General features: G+C 45.3%; 2 protein-coding genes across 4 annotated transcripts in view; both read left to right on the forward strand.

The window, feature by feature from the left end:
* The first annotated feature begins 1146 nt into the window (after positions 1–1146).
* On the forward strand, positions 1147–3535 carry LOC129844831 (E3 ubiquitin-protein ligase NHLRC1-like). The gene has a single exon (XM_055912979.1). It carries the CDS (start codon positions 2186–2188, stop codon positions 3431–3433), a length of 1248 nt encoding a protein of 415 aa, XP_055768954.1. The 5' UTR covers positions 1147–2185; the 3' UTR covers positions 3434–3535.
* A 720-nt stretch (positions 3536–4255) lies between these two features.
* Positions 4256–18113, forward strand: part of LOC129844832 (kinesin-like protein KIF13A) — a 230719-nt gene continuing 216861 nt past the window's right edge. For 2 of the 3 annotated variants that reach the window (XM_055912980.1, XM_055912981.1), the window contains exons 1-2: positions 4256–4829; positions 5193–5286. In XM_055912980.1, the coding sequence (XP_055768955.1) occupies positions 4769–4829; positions 5193–5286 (155 nt within the window). In that variant the 5' untranslated portion in view covers positions 4256–4768. The remainder of the gene's footprint in view (positions 4830–5192; positions 5287–18113) is intronic. The other variant, XM_055912982.1, reaches the window with a different exon arrangement.

Consider the following 18113-nt stretch of genomic DNA (forward strand, 5'->3'; position numbering starts at 1 on the left):
GCCTTTGTACAAAGGCCTTTGTTATGTGTTCTTATCCATTCTCAAGACATATCCGTTCTCTGTAACTCCCCTTGTGATTCAAGGGTTCAGAGTTGAAAAGGTTGATAGGGCTGAATTATTATAATATGCACATAATGTATAGTGGAATACTTCCTGGTTCCAGCTCACATGGTGGTTCCAAAATATTGAGCTATTTACACAATAATTATACAACACATGTGGGGCCCTTACTCTGGGTTCCTCCAAACACCAAAGCTGTATTTTTGTTATCCAGGGTACAGTATCTGCATACAGGCCTAATCACTACGTATAAAGCACTATAGTTAATAGCTTGTCCAACTCCAGGTATTTATTTTAACTTGCTTGCCACTGTCCAGTTAGGCCCTTGTGTGGACAAAGCCCTAGTCTTGTGGAGATGAAGTAGCTTGGCCAGCACTCAAGTGAGATTTGTTTTTGTGTTGCTGAGATTAGTCCAGTAGAAGTGTAATTACCTGGATTGACCTCTGGAAGGGGGTCTGCTCTCCAGCAGGAGAGGGAAGTGCGCCTGCTCTGGAGCTGTCCTTCCTCACCACTCAACCAACCTGTCCCAAACGGAACCCGTGTCCCTATACAGTGCACCACTTTTGACCAGGAACCATTGGGTGCCGGTCAGAGGTAGTACACTATATAGGGAGTAGGGTGCCGTTTGAGAAGAAGCCAGAGGGATCAGATTTCACTCGGTTCGGCACACCAGGGAACAGACAGAAATAGCTGCCGTGTTCTGACCTATAAAGAGATAGATTTCAACAAACTGTTAATGGATGCTGCTGCCAAGTCAGGAAGAAGTTGAAGCGATGACTGACGATAGACTAGAAATGACAGGATGATGGTTTTGAAGTCACACAGAGTAATGTGGAGTACCTAGCAGAGGGCCCCTAAATCACTGAGTACTTGTGTCTATTCTGACAAACAGAAGTCCTTTCAGAAGCTACCCATTACCATCCAGACTAGTGTTGATTGTTTTACTGCATGACTCAGAGATTCCAGAAGTCACTGAATTGTTCCTCAGACCTGTGTGACATCTCTTTCCACTAGAGGGCAGTAGAGGGCCTCAGAGTGAGCCTGCCCACTGTGTCAAAGTCACATGACAGCCTGGGCCTACAGGAGGCCAGTGCTCTCAGACTTTCAAAATGTCACCGGTGTTGTGTTTTCCTCTCTCTGTCTCTTTCCTCCTCTCGCTTTCCCTCTCTGACTTTCAACATATTTCCTCCGTTTTTTCTCAAAAATACTTTCCAGCCGTAGCAGACTGCAGCAGAGCTGACACTGTGACTGCCGTTGGGTAAAGAGACTGCAGCAGAACTGACACTGTGACTGCCGTTGGGTAAAGAGACTGCAGCAGAGCTGACACTAACTGCCGTTGGGTAAAGAGACTGAAGCAGAGCTGACACTGTGACTGCCGTTGGATAAAGAGACTGAAGCAGAGCTGACACTGACTGCCGTTGGATAAAGAGACTGAAGCAGAGCTGACACTGTGACTGCCGTTGGATAAAGAGACTGCAGCAGAACTGACACTGTGACTGCCGTTGGGTAAAGAGACTGCAGCAGAACTGACACTGTGACTGCCGTTGGGTAAAGAGACTTAAGCAGAGCTGACACTGTGACTGCCGTTGGGTAAAGAGACTGCAGCAGAGCTGACACTGTGACTGCCGTTGGGTAAAGAGACTGCAGCAGAACTGACACTGTGACTGCCGTTGGGTAAAGAGACTGCAGCAGAACTGACACTGTGACTGCCGTTGGGTAAAGAGACTGAAGCAGAGCTGACACTGTGACTGCCGTTGGGTAAAGAGACCGCAGCAGAGCTGACACTGTGACTGCCGTTGGGTAAAGAGACTGCAGCAGAGCTGACACTGTGACTGCCGTTGGGTAAAGAGACCGCAGCAGAGCTGACACTGTGACTGCCGTTGGGTAAAGAGACTGCAGCAGAGCTGACACTGTGACTGCCGTTGGGTAAAGAGACTGCAGCAGAACTGACACTGTGACTGCCGTTGGGTAAAGAGACTGCAGCAGAACTGACACTGTGACTGCCGTTGGGTAAAGAGACTGCAGCAGAGCTGACACTGTGACTGCCGTTGGGTAAAGAGACTGCAGCAGAGCTGACACTGTGACTGCCGTTGGGTAAAGTAAAAGAGAGGATATCTACACTATTATGGCTGATGTTCCTGTTCCTCCTTCCTCACTGAGAACAGAGGGGATCCTCCTGAGAGAGATCCACGTCAACCTGCTGGAGTGTAAAGTCTGCTTCGAGAAGTATAACCCACGGCAGAAGGAACGCCGGCCTCAGAACCTGTCCTGCGGCCATGTGCTCTGTCTGGAATGTGTCCGGGCGCTCTCCCACCCCGTCCTCAAGAAGCTTGAGTGCCCTTTCTGCCGGCAGCTGTGTGACGTTGACAGCACCTCCCACTGCCAGGCGCTGACAGACCTCCAGGATCTTCTGCTCTCCCGCTCCCCCAGGTCACCTGTCCCTCATCGGGTCAGAGGAGGCAGCGGCTGGGTCGGAGGTCTGGGCTCTGGAGCTCTGCGGCTTCGCTCAGCCTTCGGTGGCTGGGGGTCCCTGATCAACCCCACAGGGGTGGCCGTGTTCGGGTCCTCTGGGACCATGGTGGTGGTGCACGATGGAGAAAGGAGGGTGGTGGTATTCGGGCCTCAGGGCAGGCGGCTGCACGGGTTTGGGCGGAGGGGTTGCGGCCACGGGGAGGTGTGTCACCCGGTGGATGTGGCGGTGACTCCCAGTGGGTATGTGGTTGTGACGGATGCCGGTGACGGTGCAGTGAAAGTGTTCACCACCAGGGGGAGTTATGTTCTGGCGGTGTGGGATTCCTTCCAGATGCCCTGGGGGGTGGACGTGGACAGCTGTGGACATATCCTGGTCACTGACATCCAGGCAGGCACGCTCTCCCAGGTTGTGGTGGACTTTGCCCGTGGCGTGACTCTGATGAACCGAGCGGTCATAACCGACCTCCAGCGGCCCAAGGCAGTGGCCTGCTGTCGGGTGACCGGGAACATAGCCCTGGTGGAGACACTGGGGCTCACCACCACACAACCTCCAAATGGCCCCCGGCCTACCAGACTGACAATATTCAACAAAGACTTTAACATGCTCTCTCAGATAGACAGCTTTACTCTGAGCCTGGGGGCCTCAGTGTGGCCCTATATGTCTGCCGTGGCCTTTGACAGGGACGGGGATGTGATCGTGATAGACTCCCAGCGTGGGTTGATTTGGAGTTTGGGAAAGCTCCAGAACGGCCCGGTCCTAACCCCCCTGGTCAGTGAAGACTTGGTTCGCCCGGTGGGGCTGGTCGCCACAGCACAGAACACGCTGATTGTTTTAGACAGTGGAGACCATGCAGTGAAGATGTATTCAGTTCAACCGGATGCTATTCTAGTCCGAAAATGATGTAGGAAGAGTTAGCTGTCTGGCTGACTTGTATTGTGAAAAAATACATAAACAAAATGCATAAAGACTGGTGATTCCACTGTTGTGATGTAACACAATAAAATCCAGATTAAAATTATATAAATGTTTTAAGAGGATTGTTTTGAGTGTGAACAGCACGTTTTTCTTTTTGATCGCTGTTGGAAAGAATGAAATGAAGAGCATTAATACAGTGGGGTGTTTGTGCTCTCCTCCCATTTTCAAGTGACCTTAATACTTTGTAATAACATGGTAATGACATGTGGATAATACCATGGTAATGACAGGTGGGTAATGACAGGTGGATAATGACATGTGGATAATACCATGGTAATGCCAGGTGGGTAATGACAGGTGGATAATGATATGTGGATAATACCATGGTAATGACAGGTGGGTAATGACAGGTGGATAATAACATGGTAATGACAGGTGGATAATAACATGGTAATGACAGGTGGATAATGACATGGTAATGACAGGTGGATAATACCATGGTAATGACAGGTGGATAATACCATGGAAATGACAGGTGGATAATAACATGGTAATGACAGGTGGATAATAACATGGTAATGACAGGTGGATAATAACATGGTAATGACAGGTGGATAATAACATGGTAATGACAGGTGGATAATAACATGGTAATGACAGGTGGATAATAACATGGTAATTTTTATAGTCCCAGACAATAAAAAGGCCCCAAACAGAAAGCAAATTTGATGGGCATCAGTAAAAGTTTAGTCACTTCAGGCCACTGATGAGGAGGGCTACTTTCTCCTCCTCTTCTTCTTCCTCTTACACATTTTACACAGTCTGCTTTTCACATTTCACAATATTTTGGAACCCCATAAGCGCGTGCACTGATACTGTTTCCGACTTTTCCCGATCACCCATGCTGGGTTTCTCAATATTGGCCAGTTCGGTTCGTGTTATGAGAAATCCTTTTTTTTGTTGCATAGCCTTAAGGCACCGCATGATCTCCAGCAGCCAGAGAGACAATCGTGCGAACTGCTCCCACTTGAAGATGGCGGTTGTGATGCTGTCTGGGACTGGAGCACAGTGCTGGATCAGCATAGGACGCTAACTTGATGGATATAAAGACAATGTTCAGTTTTTCTTTTCTCAGTCTTCTGGACTGGACTCTTTTGGGATTGTGTAATTAGGGCTTACGCACACTTTCAACACCGGCTGAAACTGGCCTGAAAGTGGAGTGGTCTTTTCGGGGACGGGGAGAGCCAGACGGCTAGCCATAGCTTGCGCATAGCTTGCTAGCTAACACATTGATGGTAGTCCAGGGTGGGAGGAAAGGGGATGAAAATGTCGGATACCAAGGTAAAAGTTGCAGTCAGAGTCCGACCAATGAACCGGAGAGGTAAGTTAACGTAACTGAAAAATAACCAGAACTCAGCAAACGTTACAGTTGTATTTAATACGTGCTATCTCGTTTTTGTTTTTAGTTTCCTTCTTTAGCCTTTATCCCAAATATATTTTTTGCTGCAGATAGAAAGTTAGCAACCAAGTCCTCTAGCCAAATGACAGGCTGCTTATATGTGTCTAGTGTAACGTTAGCTAGCTACCTCTAATCTTAAACAAGGGCAAATAAATCCAACTTGCCAAGTGTCAGTCAGATGTAGTTTAAGTAGATACATGATTAGGCTAACTAGCTAGCTACTTTGATTAGAAATGTATGGAAACTTTCTCAACAAGACAGACACCTTTGCTCTGAACTCTGCAGAAACCGAACTGCATACGAAATGTGTGGTGGATATGGAGGATAACCAAACGGTTCTGCATCCACCGCCTTCAAACAATAAAGGAGAAAACAGCAGGTAAAAACACATTTACAGTTATTCAACATTCTGATCTGTCTTTATTATATATTGTTTGTGCCTGTGGCCCATTTGAAGAACGTCTTCTTTTATTTTGGTGGTGACATTACTATTTAGGGAGCGTCTCAAGCTCTGTCCCTCGAGGCACCAACTTTTCCCAGCTAACTTGATGGATATAAAGACAATGTTGAGTTTTTATTTTCTCAGTCTTCTGGACTGGACTCTTCTGGGATTGTGTTATTAGGACATAAGCACACTTTCAACACCGGCTGAAACTGGACTGAAAGTGGACTTTTGTTGAGTTTTCCCGGGAAGTTTTTCAAGCTTTAAAACAGTGAAAACGAAGTTCGTCGTCCCTGTGTAATTTAAAATAAAATATGTGTTTTCTCCCCGGGATGAAAGTGACTGAGTGGCTTAATAATGCACGATCACTTGTTCTTTCACCTCGCTCCGCGGCAGGGTTAGCACTATAAGGGATCCATGGGACGTCCCTATTCTAACCCAGGGTAAACTCGGTCCTCGGGACTCCAAGGTGTGCACGTTTAGTTTTTTTTGCCCTACCACTACACAAGCCGTTTCAAATAATTACCTAATCAAGTGTTGATCATTTTAATTTGTTGTGTAGTGTTAGGGCTAATACCAAAACGTGCACCCCTTGGGGTCCCAAGGACCGAGTTTGGGAAACACTGCCTAACCCAATCCTTACACTAACTCTAAACATACCCCTTACCTAACTCTTACCTTAACCCTAAACATACCCTTACATAACTCTTACCTTAACCGTTTCACATTTCAACTTCAATGTGGTGACCTCAGAGTTGGGACGTCTCAAGCACCCCGTTTAGACTTGTTCTCGATACTGTCTCTTTAAGAAATATTTCTGCAGCGTTGCCCCGCTATAACGCCCTAATAACATCCGATAGACCCGAAGCCTGCTGTTGTAGCCACACTGTAGCCGATTTAAGTATTTATATTCTGTTGTGTTCTCCTAAAAATCAAGCAAATGAACTAAGATCATTCTATGTTAGATTGTCCAAATGTTTTAAATGTCCTGTGGAAGCCCCTGCTTCTTTCTTTGAGAATGACCGGGACCTGATCAAAACCTTTTCCTCAACAAAGTAATCAACAGCGAACCAACTGCTGGAACTGTGACAAAATTCCAACGCAACAGACTGTATAAATAGATGCAGCAACTAGAGGCCATCAGTGGCTGAATTACAGCCCTACCTGTTTACTGTTCTTGCGCTTTTCCTCATCATCATTTTTTACGATTGTTATGTAAATCATCTATTGAATAATTGTTTACGGGACTTGGAAACATAAATTAGCCTAATTAAGCCAATTTGAATATAATAATATATCATATTGTGTCCAAGAAAACAGAGTTTGTGGTCTCAGTCAGAACCCAAAGCATAATAACTACTCATTCTAGAGCTAAACAATTCCATACCAGCTGACCACCCGTGACATGACTCTGTCTCTTCACCATTACTTTTCATGTGAGTTTCACATTTGGTGTTAAAGGGGCTGTGGCTTAGGGATGGACAACTAGTTTAACATGCCATAGTAATTATCCTCCACTTGCTATTGGCTGAGAGGGAGGAAGCATCTTGAATGTTATGATTTGTAAATATTCAAGTTGACAGCTAACCTTGATTCTTTTTTTGAAGGAGTGGTAGTCCTACGCTTTTCGTATTTTTGATGTGTATTGAACAGAAGAGAGAGAGAGAGAGAGGTAGAGAGGAAAGGACGGCAGAGAGAGTGTTAAAGCAGTGTGTTGGATACAAACCCGTAGTCACAGCTCTACATGGGAACCAGAGGCAGTGGCTAACACCGCTCGACCACCCCAAGCCACTAACCTGGATTATTTCCCCAAAGTGTAATCTCAGTAGGCCAGCCTACTGCATACATAGTGTCTATTGGAGGCATATTACGACAGCGTGGTTAAACAGTGATCATCTGACAGTACATGGAGTGAGAAGAACCATGACTAAAGGAAATCCCTCACACCTTATCAACACACTGGCCTATTGTACAGAAGCTAGTAGCAGCAGTAGCACAGAGAGTATCATACTTCTACTCAGTAAGACTACTGCCTCATACCCAGAGTCACATGCTGCTCACAGACAGAAGCTTCATTCCCTAGTTATATGAGGTCAGACAAATACAGAAGAACACAGGCCCTATAGTCAAAACTAGTACACTATAGCACCGAGCTGCACCAGCCAGGTAAACTAGTACGCTATAGCACCGTGCTGCACCAGCCAGGTAAACTAGTACGCTATAGCACCGTGCTGCACCAGCCAGGTAAACTAGTACACTATAGCACTGTGCTGCACCAGCCAGGTAAACTAGTACACTATAGCACCGTGCTGCACCAGCCAGGTAAACTAGTACACTATAGCACCGAGCGGGACCAGCCAGGTAAACTAGTACACTATAGCACCGAGCTGGACCAGCCAGGTAAACTAGTACACTATAGCACCGTGCTGCACCAGCCAGGTAAACTAGTACACTATAGCACCGAGCTGCACCAGCCAGGTAAACTAGTACACTATAGCACCGTGCTGCACCAGCCAGGTAAACTAGTACACTATAGCACCGAGCTGCACCAGCCAGGTAAACTAGTACACTATAGCACCGAGCTGCACCAGCCAGGTAAACTAGTACACTATAGCACCGTGCTGCACCAGCCAGGTAAACTAGTACACTATAGCACCGAGCTGCACCAGCCAGGTAAACTAGTACACTATAGCACCGTGCTGCACCAGCCAGGTAAACTAGTACACTATCGCACCGTGCTGCACCAGCCAGGTAAACTAGTACACTATAGCATCGAGCTGCACCAGCCAGGTAAACTAGTAAACAGACAGGTAAGCATCCTCTCGTGTTTCACATGCTGGGAGTGAGTGTACAACCCAGGCTGCACCCCAAATTGCACCCTATTCCCTATATGGTGCATTACTTTTCACCAAAAATAGTGCACTATATATGGAACAGGTTTCCATTTGGGATGCTCCCTGGGTCTCTCTGTCTCTCTATGAAGCTTACTCAACAGTCGGTCAGGAAACAGGAGAACGAGGGGAAGTGGATCAGCAGAAAGTAAGAACCTCTGTTTTTAAAGGCCCGGTGTGGCCGGTGTCTGAGGTGCCAAAGACGAGAGCTTGAGCCAATCAGCCCTCGATCCACCTTTGTGTGTATTTTTAGTAGATGCACTTCCACGTTCCACCCACAAAGTGACTTTCTAAAGGGAAACCATATAATATGGCCTAGACAGACATAAACAGCCATCCGTCTAACCACACATCAGACTGGAGTGAAATATGCATCTGACGCTCACGATTTTGTCCCTATGTTTTGTTGCTTAGTAATGGTGAGGGATATAATCAACCAACCTATCTCACTACATTGTTCCATGAAAGCTATATCATACTGTATCTAACCTATCTATCATACTGTATCTAACCTATCATACTGTATCTAACCTATCATACTGTATCTAACCTATCATACTGTATCTAACCTATCTATCATACTGTATCTAACCTATCATACTGTATCTAACCTATCTATCATACTGTATCTAACCTATCTATCATACTGTATCTAACCTATCATACTGTATCTAACCTATCATACAGTATCTAACCTATCTATTATACTGTATCTAACCTATCTATCATACTGTATCTAACCTATCTATCATACTGTATCTAACCTATCATACTGTATCTAACCTATCATACTGTATCTAACCTATCATACTGTATCTAACCTATCTATCATACTGTATCTAACCTATCTATCATACTGTATCTAACCTATCATACTGTATCTAACCTATCATACTGTATCTAACCTATCATACTGTATCTAACCTATCTATCATACTGTATCTAACCTATCTATCATACTGTATCTAACCTATCTATCATACTGTATCTAACCTATCTATCATACTGTATCTAACCTATCATACTGTATCGAACCTATCATACTGTATCTAACCTATCTATCATACTGTATCTAACCTATCATACTGTATCTAACCTATCATACTGTATCTAACCTATCTATCATACTGTATCTAACCTATCTATCATACTGTATCTAACCTATCATACTGTATCTAACCTATCATACTGTATCTAACCTATCTAACATACTGTATCTAACCTATCTATTATACTGTATCTAACCTATCTAATTAAATTGTTCCATGAAAGCTAGCAGCTTTGTGGTCAATGTTGCTGTGCTTGGTTTGGTTCACTCTACCTCGACCTCGTGAGTGAACTGCTGCTGTCATCTATGGCTGTGTCCCAAATTACACCCTGTTTCCGATTAATGCTCTGGTCAAAAGTAGTGCTCTATGTAGGGAATAGGGTGCCACTTGGGACATTACCTCTGTCACCCCTGATTAAACTAGTGACCTGATTAACCAGAGATGCAAATGAAATCATCTCTCAAAGATGAAAGATTATGTACGCTGTCCTCTTGCTCTTTGTCCCTGGAACGAGTCAGTTTTCTTAACCTGTTGAGGATGGGGGCGCTGTTGTCACTATTTATGCTAATCGTGTAATTTTTGAAACGGCTTCCCACAAAATTCTTGATCGTACAATATGCATATTATTATTATTATTGGATAGAAAACAGTCTATAGTTTCTATAGGAGTTGAAATTTTGTCTCTAAGTGGAACAGAAGTCATTCTACAGCAATTTCCCTGACATGGAGTCAGATTTCAGAAATTTTGGCCCCTGATCTGGAGTCAGTTAAAAGGCCGCAGTTATTGCTATGAGTATACGGACACTGCTTACGTCTTCCCCTGGATGCCTTTACGTGATGACGATTTGAATGGGGTCGATTGCGCGTTCACAGGCACTACAAATTAAAAAACCCTGTAGCTAGGAACTCTTTTCTTGCTGCGTAATGCGCCTGGAGGACATCGACCCGCACTTGTTCCAAGCATTAGTTGAGGGAGTAATATTACTCTGGTCATGTTTCTACTCGTTATGGGAGTTAAAAACATCATAAGGTAGTTAATTTAAAGCGTTCTATAGCAATTTATATCCGTTTAGTGCGATTTTGGGATATTTATTTCTGAAACGCTGTGAATTGCTGGGCACGCTTCCAGTTCATCCCGAACGCAGTTGGCATTTCCACATGGCAAGAGGACAGCTTTCCACCAAAAGACGATTAGACCCAAGAAAGGATCCTTTGCCCAAGATACTGATGGAAGAACAGCTCAAAGTAGGACATTTTTATTATGATAAATCGTGTTTCTGTCGAAAAATGTTAGTGGCTTAGGACGCCATGTTTTTTGACGTAGCTTCGCTTGGCGCAAACTGTATTGAAAAGTAAGGATAATTTAAAAAATGTAATTCCGCGATTGTATTAAGAATTAAATTGTCTATCAATCCCTGTCCACCCTATATTTTTTAGTCACGTTTATGAGTATTTATGTATAAGAGTAGATCACTGTCTAAAATGGCGCACGGACATTTTCTCACCAGCTGGGCTACATTTCACATTGTCTAACCATGATTTTGGTGGCTAAATATAAACATTTTCGATCAAACTCTATATGGATTGTGTAATATGATGTTACAGGAGTGTCATCTGAAGAATTCTGAGGTTAGTGAAAAAATTAATATATTTTGGCGATGTTGACATTATCGCTCACTTTGGCTAGAATCAATGCTGGGCTGCTATGTGCTATGTGCTATGCTAATATAACGATTTATTGTGTTTTCGCTGTAAGACACTTAGAAAATCTGAAATATTGTCTGTATTCACAGGATCTGTGTCTTTCGATTAGTGTATGCTGTGTATTTTTACGAAATGTTTGATGATTAGTAAGTAGGTAAATACGTTGCTCTATGTAGTTTTTCTTGTCCATTTGTGACGGTGGGTGCAATTGTAACCTATGCCATCTACCTGAAATATGCACTTTTTTCTAACAAAACCTATCCCATACCATAAATATGTTATCAGACTGTCATCTGATGAGTTTTTTTCTTGGTTAGGGGCTATAAATATCTTAGTTTAGCCGAAATGGTGATAGCTACTGGTGTTGGTGGACAAATAAAAGATGGTGGATTATGCTAATGTGTTTTTAGGTAATAGATGTACATCTTTACATATTGTGTCTTCCCTGTAAAACATTTAAAAAATCGGACATGTTGGCTGGATTCACAAGATCTGTGTCTTTCATTAGCTGTATTGGACTTTAATGTGTGAAAGTTAAATATTTAAAAAAAATATTTTTTTTTAATTTCGCGGCACTGGTTTTTCAGTGGGGGTGGGGGGGGAGTGCCGCTAGCGGCACCCTCATCCTAGACAGGTGTTAATGCTGCTGTGATTTGTAGATGTGCCCAAGATACAGCGTGTATGTCTTTCTCATTGTGAGTGAACATGAAGGGAGGCTGTCTTCAGTGTGAACTATGTAGACCAGACAGAAAAGGTCTACCCTAACCAACTGCAGCTGGAAAGGCAGCATCCCGAATGGTACCCTGTTCCCTATGTAGTGCACTACTTTAGACCAGAGCCCGTAGGGAATGTTCATTTAGCCTACATACTGCATGGATAGGAAACTGACTTTTACGTCATCAAAGTGGGACACAACAAATCATAGCAGACACTAAATACACATACAAAGGCAGAGAGGCTGACAGGGAAAAGAGCCGTCATCTAGCAGGGAAACCCCTGTCTAGTAAGTAGGGCTTGAAGACACGTCATCTAGCAGGGAAACCCCTGTCTAGTAAGTAGGGCTTGAAGACACGTCATCTAGCAGTGAAACCCCTGTCTAGTAAGTAGGGCTTGAAGACACGTCATCTAGCAGTGAAACCCCTGTCTAGTAAGTAGGGCTTGAAGACACGTCATCTAGCAGGGAAACCCCTGTCTAGTAAGTAGGGCTTGAAGACACGTCATCTAGCAGTGAAACCCCTGTCTAGTAAGTAGGGCTTGAAGACACGTCATCTAGCAGGGAAACCCCTGTCTAGTAAGTAGGGCTTGAAGACACGTCATCTAGCAGGGAAACCCCTGTCTAGTAAGTAGGGCTTGAAGACACGTCATCTAGCAGTAAAACCCCTGTCTAGTAAGTAGGGCTTGAAGACACGTCATCTAGCAGTGAAACCCCTGTCTAGTAAGTAGGGCTTGAAGACACGTCATCTAGCAGGGAAACCCCTGTCTAGTAAGTAGGGCTTGATGTCACGTCATCTAGCAGGGAAACCCCTGTCTAGTAAGTAGGGCTTGAAGACACGTCATCTAGCAGGGAAACCCCTGTCTAGTAAGTAGGGCTTGAAGACACGTCATCTAGCAGGGAAACCCCTGTCTAGTAAGTAGGGCTTGAAGACACGTCATCTAGCAGGGAAACCCCTGTCTAGTAAGTAGGGCTTGAAGACACGGCATCTAGCAGGGAAACCCCTGTCTAGTAAGTAGGGCTTGAAGACACGTCATCTAGCAGTGAAACCCCTGTCTAGTAAGTAGGGCTTGAAGACACGTCATCTAGCAGGGAAACCCCTGTCTAGTAAGTAGGGCTTGAAGACACGTCATCTAGGAGTGAAACCCCTGTCTAGTAAGTAGGGCTTGAAGACACGTCATCTAGCAGGGAAACCCCTGTCTAGTAAATAGGGCTTGAAGACACGTCATCTAGCAGGGAAACCCCTGTCTAGTAAGTAGGGCTTGAAGACACGTCATCTAGCAGGGAAACCCCTGTCTAGTAAGTAGGGCTTGAAGACACGTCATCTAGCAGGGAAACCCCTGTCTAGTAAGTAGGGCTTGAAGACACGTCATCTAGCAGGGAAACCCCTGTCTAGTAAGTAGGGCTTGAAGACACGTCATCTAGCAGTGAAACCCCTGTCTAGTAAGTAGGGCTTGAAGACACGTCGTCTAGCAGTGAAACCCCTGTCTAGTAAGTAGGGCTTGAAGACACGTCATCTAGCAGGGAAACCCCTGTCTAGTAAGTAGGGCTTGAAGACACGTCATCTAGCAGGGAAACCCCTGTCTAGTAAGTAGGGCTTGAAGACACGTCATCTAGCAGGGAAACCCCTGTCTAGTAAGTAGGGCTTGAAGACACGTCATCTAGCAGGGAAACCCCTGTCTAGTAAGTAGGGCTTGAAGACACGTCATCTAGCAGGGAAACCCCTGTCTAGTAAGTAGGGCTTGAAGACACGTCATCTAGCAGGGAAACCCCTGTCTAGTAAGTAGGGCTTGAAGACATGTCATCTAGCAGTGAAACCCCTGTCTAGTAAGTAGGGCTTGAAGACACGTCATCTAGCAGGGAAACCCCTGTCTAGTAAGTAGGGCTTGAAGACACGTCATCTAGCAGGGAAACCCCTGTCTAGTAAGTAGGGCTTGAAGACACGTCATCTAGCAGGGAAACCCCTGTCTAGTAAGTAGGGCTTGAAGACACGTCATCTAGCAGGGAAACCCCTGTCTAGTAAGTAGGGCTTGAAGACACGTCATCTAGCAGGGAAACCCCTGTCTAGTAAGTAGGGCTTGAAGACATGTCATCTAGCAGTGAAACCCCTGTCTAGTAAGTAGGGCTTGATGTCACGTCATCTAGCAGGGAAACCCCTGTCTAGTAAGTAGGGCTTGAAGACACGTCATCTAGCAGTGAAACCCCTGTCTAGTAAGTAGGGCTTGAAGACACGTCATCTATTAGGGAAACCCCTGTCTAGTAAGTAGGGCTTGAAGACACGTCATCTAGCAGTGAAACCCCTGTCTAGTAAGTAGGGCTTGAAGACGCGTCATCTAGCAGTGAAACCCCTGTCTAGTAAGTAGGGCTTGAAGACACGTCATCTAGCAGGGAAACCCCTGTCTAGTAAGTAGGGCTTGAAGACACGTCATCTAGCAGGGAAACCCCTGTCTAGTAAGTAGGGCTTGATGTCACGTCATCTAGCAGGGAAACCCCTGTCTAGTAAGTAGGGCTTGATGTCACGTCATCTAGCAGGGAAACCCCTGTCTAGTAAGTAGGGCTTGAAGACACGTCATCTAGCAGGGAAACCCCTGTCTAGTAAGTAGGGCTTGAAGACACGTCATCTAGCAGGGAAACCCCTGTCTAGTAAGTAGGGCTTGATGTCACGTCATCTAGCAGGGAAACCCCTGTCTAGTAAGTAGGGCTTGAAGACACGTCATCTAGCAGGGAAACCCCTGTCTAGTAAGTAGGGCTTGAAGACACGTCATCTAGCAGGGAAACCCCTGTCTAGTAAGTAGGGCTTGAAGACACGTCATCTAGCAGGGAAACCCCTGTCTAGTAAGTAGGGCTTGAAGACACGTCATCTAGCAGGGAAACCCCTGTCTAATAAGTAGGGCTTGAAGTCAGACTTGTTTGTTCATCTGTAGCCGAACACTACATCTGATGTGGCTCTTGTAATCAGCAGCTCTACATTAACCAGTAACGGGCTTTCTGCTCCAGCCTCAAGAGCCCACCACACGTTAACCACACCTTAACCACACGTTAACCACAAGTTAACCTATATTTAAGGCTCTTATCAGATCTGAAATTTCCACAGAACTGCCCCATTCCAGGCAATTAAGCAAATGAGGCATTACAGCTAACATTCATGGAACAAGACTAGAGTATGCAGCAATAGAACAAAAGGCATGTGTCTGGGTCAGAGGTCAAGGAAATGAAATGAAATGTAACATTAACTGGAGTGTCATAGTCAATTAGTCTAGTTTACTGACTGTCTGTCATGGACCATTGGCTACTTTGTGGTATCTTACCACTGTTATGTTAAGCAATGCTTTCTAGTGGGTCCAGGGTCGTATGTTTATTTAGTGTCTGATTGGTTGTGTCCCATTTTGATGATGTAAATGTCTGTTTCCTATCCATGCAGTATGTAGGCTAAGTTAACATGACCCACCACGTAATGTTAGATGTCAGGATTTCCTTGCAAGGTGATCTTCTCAACCATTCAGAAAGGCTAAAACCAATGTCCCTTCCATGTGCTGCGATGAGGGCTGAGTTGATGACTGCTGTGTTGTCTGGTTTCACTTCCAACAGCTGGACTGGAAGGTTTATCCAAGGTCACACAAGATACATGTGTTGTGCAAGCTTGCCATTTCACCAACTAACATTCATAGTTGTTATTTAGCCTAGTTAAAGTCCCCACATAGAGTCTAAATTCACTTGCTTCTTCTTGGAATGTAGAAAGTCACTTTAAACTCTGAAGTTTTGAGATGTTGGACTGTATTTTTCTGAGCCAGTATTATTCTCTGGATGTTATGTTCTGTATCATTTCCCCTCTGAATCAGAACAAGATGAACACATGTTATAACTCACTTAGTTCCCAGCTGTAGTAGTTCTTTCTCTCTGTTTTAAATAACTTCTAGGTCAGGAATTCTATGAAGAAAGTGGAAAAACCAAGGCAGCTAATGTTGACTTGCTGAGTGAGTTGAGATTGGCCCAGTTATTCTAAATCTTCCTCCTGAGTCCTCCAACCCGTCTTGTGATTACTGTGTCTATAGAAGAGGATAGAGGATACCCTGCTCCCTCAGGCCCTGTCTCTGTCGTTCAGGACTCCTGCTCCCTCAGGCCCTGTCTCTGTTGTTCAGGACTCCTGCTCCCTCAGGCTCTGTCTCTGTCATTCAGGACTCCTGCTCCCTCAGGCTCTGTCTCTGTCGTTCAGAACTCCTGCTCCCTCAGGCCCTGTCTCTGTTGTTCAGGACTCCTTCTTCCTCAGGCCCTGTCTCTGTCGTTCAGGACTCCTTCTCCCGCAGGCCCTGTCTCTGTTGTTCAGGACTCCTTCTCCCTCAGGCCCTGTCTCTGTTGTTCAGGACTCCTGCTCCCTCAGGCTCTGTCTCTGTCATTCAGGACTCCTGCTCCCTCAGGCTCTGTCTCTGTCGTTCAGAACTCCTGCTCCCTCAGGCCCTGTCTCTGTTGTTCAGGACTCCTTCTCCCTCAGGCCCTGTCTCTGTTGTTCAGGACTCCTTCTCCCTCAGGCCCTGTCTCTGTCGTTCAGCCTGCTCCCTCAGGCCCTGTTGCTGTCGTTCAGAACTCCTGCTCCCTCAGGCCCTGTCTCTGTTGTTCAGAACTCCTGCTCCCTCAGGCCCTGTCTCTGTCGTTCAGCCTGCTCCCTCAGGCCCTGTCTCTGTCGTTCAGCCTGCTCCCTCAGGCCCTGTCTCTGTCGTTCAGAACTCCTGCTCCCTCAGGCCCTGTCTCTGTTGTTCAGGACTCCTGCTCCCTCAGGCCCTGTCTCTGTCGTTCAGGACTCCTGTATGCGGTTGAGATGTGTCAACGTTGGTCATCTATCAGCATGCCAGATATGACTGCAGGCAGGGCCACAATCATGGGAACGTCAGCATTGCATTCTTCCTTCCACATTTAAAGTACTCAGTTTCATCCTGACAAGAGTGTGTAGGATTAAGGTTAAGTCTCAGATAATTAACCTAACTAGTCATTGTATATTTTGAATACATTTATATGCAGTAAAACGCTGTCTTGTACCATGTGAATTGAGTTGAACATTCTTAATTGTGTGCCTTTCCCTCGGGATCCCATTGTGGGTCTTAGCTGCTAGTGTCCTGCTCTAAGAGCACCATATGAACATGTAAGCTATGTAAAGAATGTGAAAATATACATCTTTTTCCTTTGATGGCTTAGGTCCTAGGAACATTGGGGTATGTTTTGGCACTGTGATTCATTGCATCGGTGCTTGTGACCCTCCCTCTGTTTCTCTCCCCCTGAAACATGAACTGTAATCTCACTGATGTCGGCCTGGAACATTGAAGGTGACTGCAGGGCGATGGAGGTTCCATTTCCTCACCCGAGCTGCTAGTGATGCTCACGCTCACATTCTCAGGTTTCAGTCTACCTCTTATCCTGGACAGGCACGAGTGGCAGATTTGAAATGTGAATCTGGGAAAGCAATTTTGTTTTCAAACCACAGTCTGCTTCCCTCAGAGCATTATACCCAATGATGGAGTGAAGAGAGAGAGAGAGAATAACTTAGGCGGCTGTCGAGAGAGAGAATGGGGGAGCAAGAGAGAGAGAGAGAAAGAGTTAGAGAGAGAGAGAAAGAGTTAGAGAGAGAGAGAGAGAGAGAGTTAGAGAGAGAGAGAGAGAGAGAGAGAGAGAGAGAGAGAGAAAGAGCAAGAGAGAGAGAGAGAGAGCAAGAGAGAGAGAGAGAAAGAGAGAGAGAAAGAGAAAGAGAGAGAGAGAGAAAGAGTTAGAGAGAAAGAGTTAGAGAGAGAGAGAGAGAGCAAGAGAGAGAGAGAAAGAGCAAGAGAGAGAGAGAGAGAGAAAGAGTTAGAGAGAGAGAAAGAGTTAGAGAGAGAGAAAGAGTTAGAGAGAGAGAGAGAGAGAGAAAGAGTTAGAGAGAGAGAAAGAGTTAGAGAGAGAGAGAGAAAGAGCAAGAGAGAGAGAGAGAGAGAGAGAGAGAGAGAGAGAAAGAGAAAGAGAGAGAGAGAGAGAGAGAGAAAGAGAAAGAGAGAGAGAGAGAGAAAGAGCAAGAGAGAGAGAGAGAGAGAGAGAGAGAGAGAGATTAGCAGCAAGGGAAATACCCTTGAGCTCCCACAATAGGGCCAAATTACAGCTATCATGCCCTAACGTGTTCATATACCCAGAACAATAGAAAACTAGTCTATGGTAGGATTTAGGTAATGGTAGGTTAGTCCCTTACAAATATGATACCACCCACTGTACCATTGAACTGGTACCGTATGACTGAAGCCATAAAGTAAACATTATTGAATGGAGCTCCATCAACCATTGGATTCACTGGGGATGTTTGAAATGTGTTTTTCCCCAGATGACTGTGACTATTAGGCCTATTCAGTGTAGAGAAAGAAATCCACTGTAGTTCATTGATGTTGCAGGACGGTG

The sequence above is a fragment of the Salvelinus fontinalis genome, unplaced genomic scaffold (assembly GCF_029448725.1).
Source record: "Salvelinus fontinalis isolate EN_2023a unplaced genomic scaffold, ASM2944872v1 scaffold_0236, whole genome shotgun sequence".
In the NCBI taxonomy this organism is placed as follows: Eukaryota; Metazoa; Chordata; class Actinopteri; order Salmoniformes; family Salmonidae; genus Salvelinus; species Salvelinus fontinalis.

Excerpts from the sequence above, each read along its gene's own strand:
- LOC129844831 (XM_055912979.1), top strand. The coding sequence starts at position 2,186 with ATGGCTGATGTTCCTGTTCCTCCTTCCTCACTGAGAACAGAGGGGATC.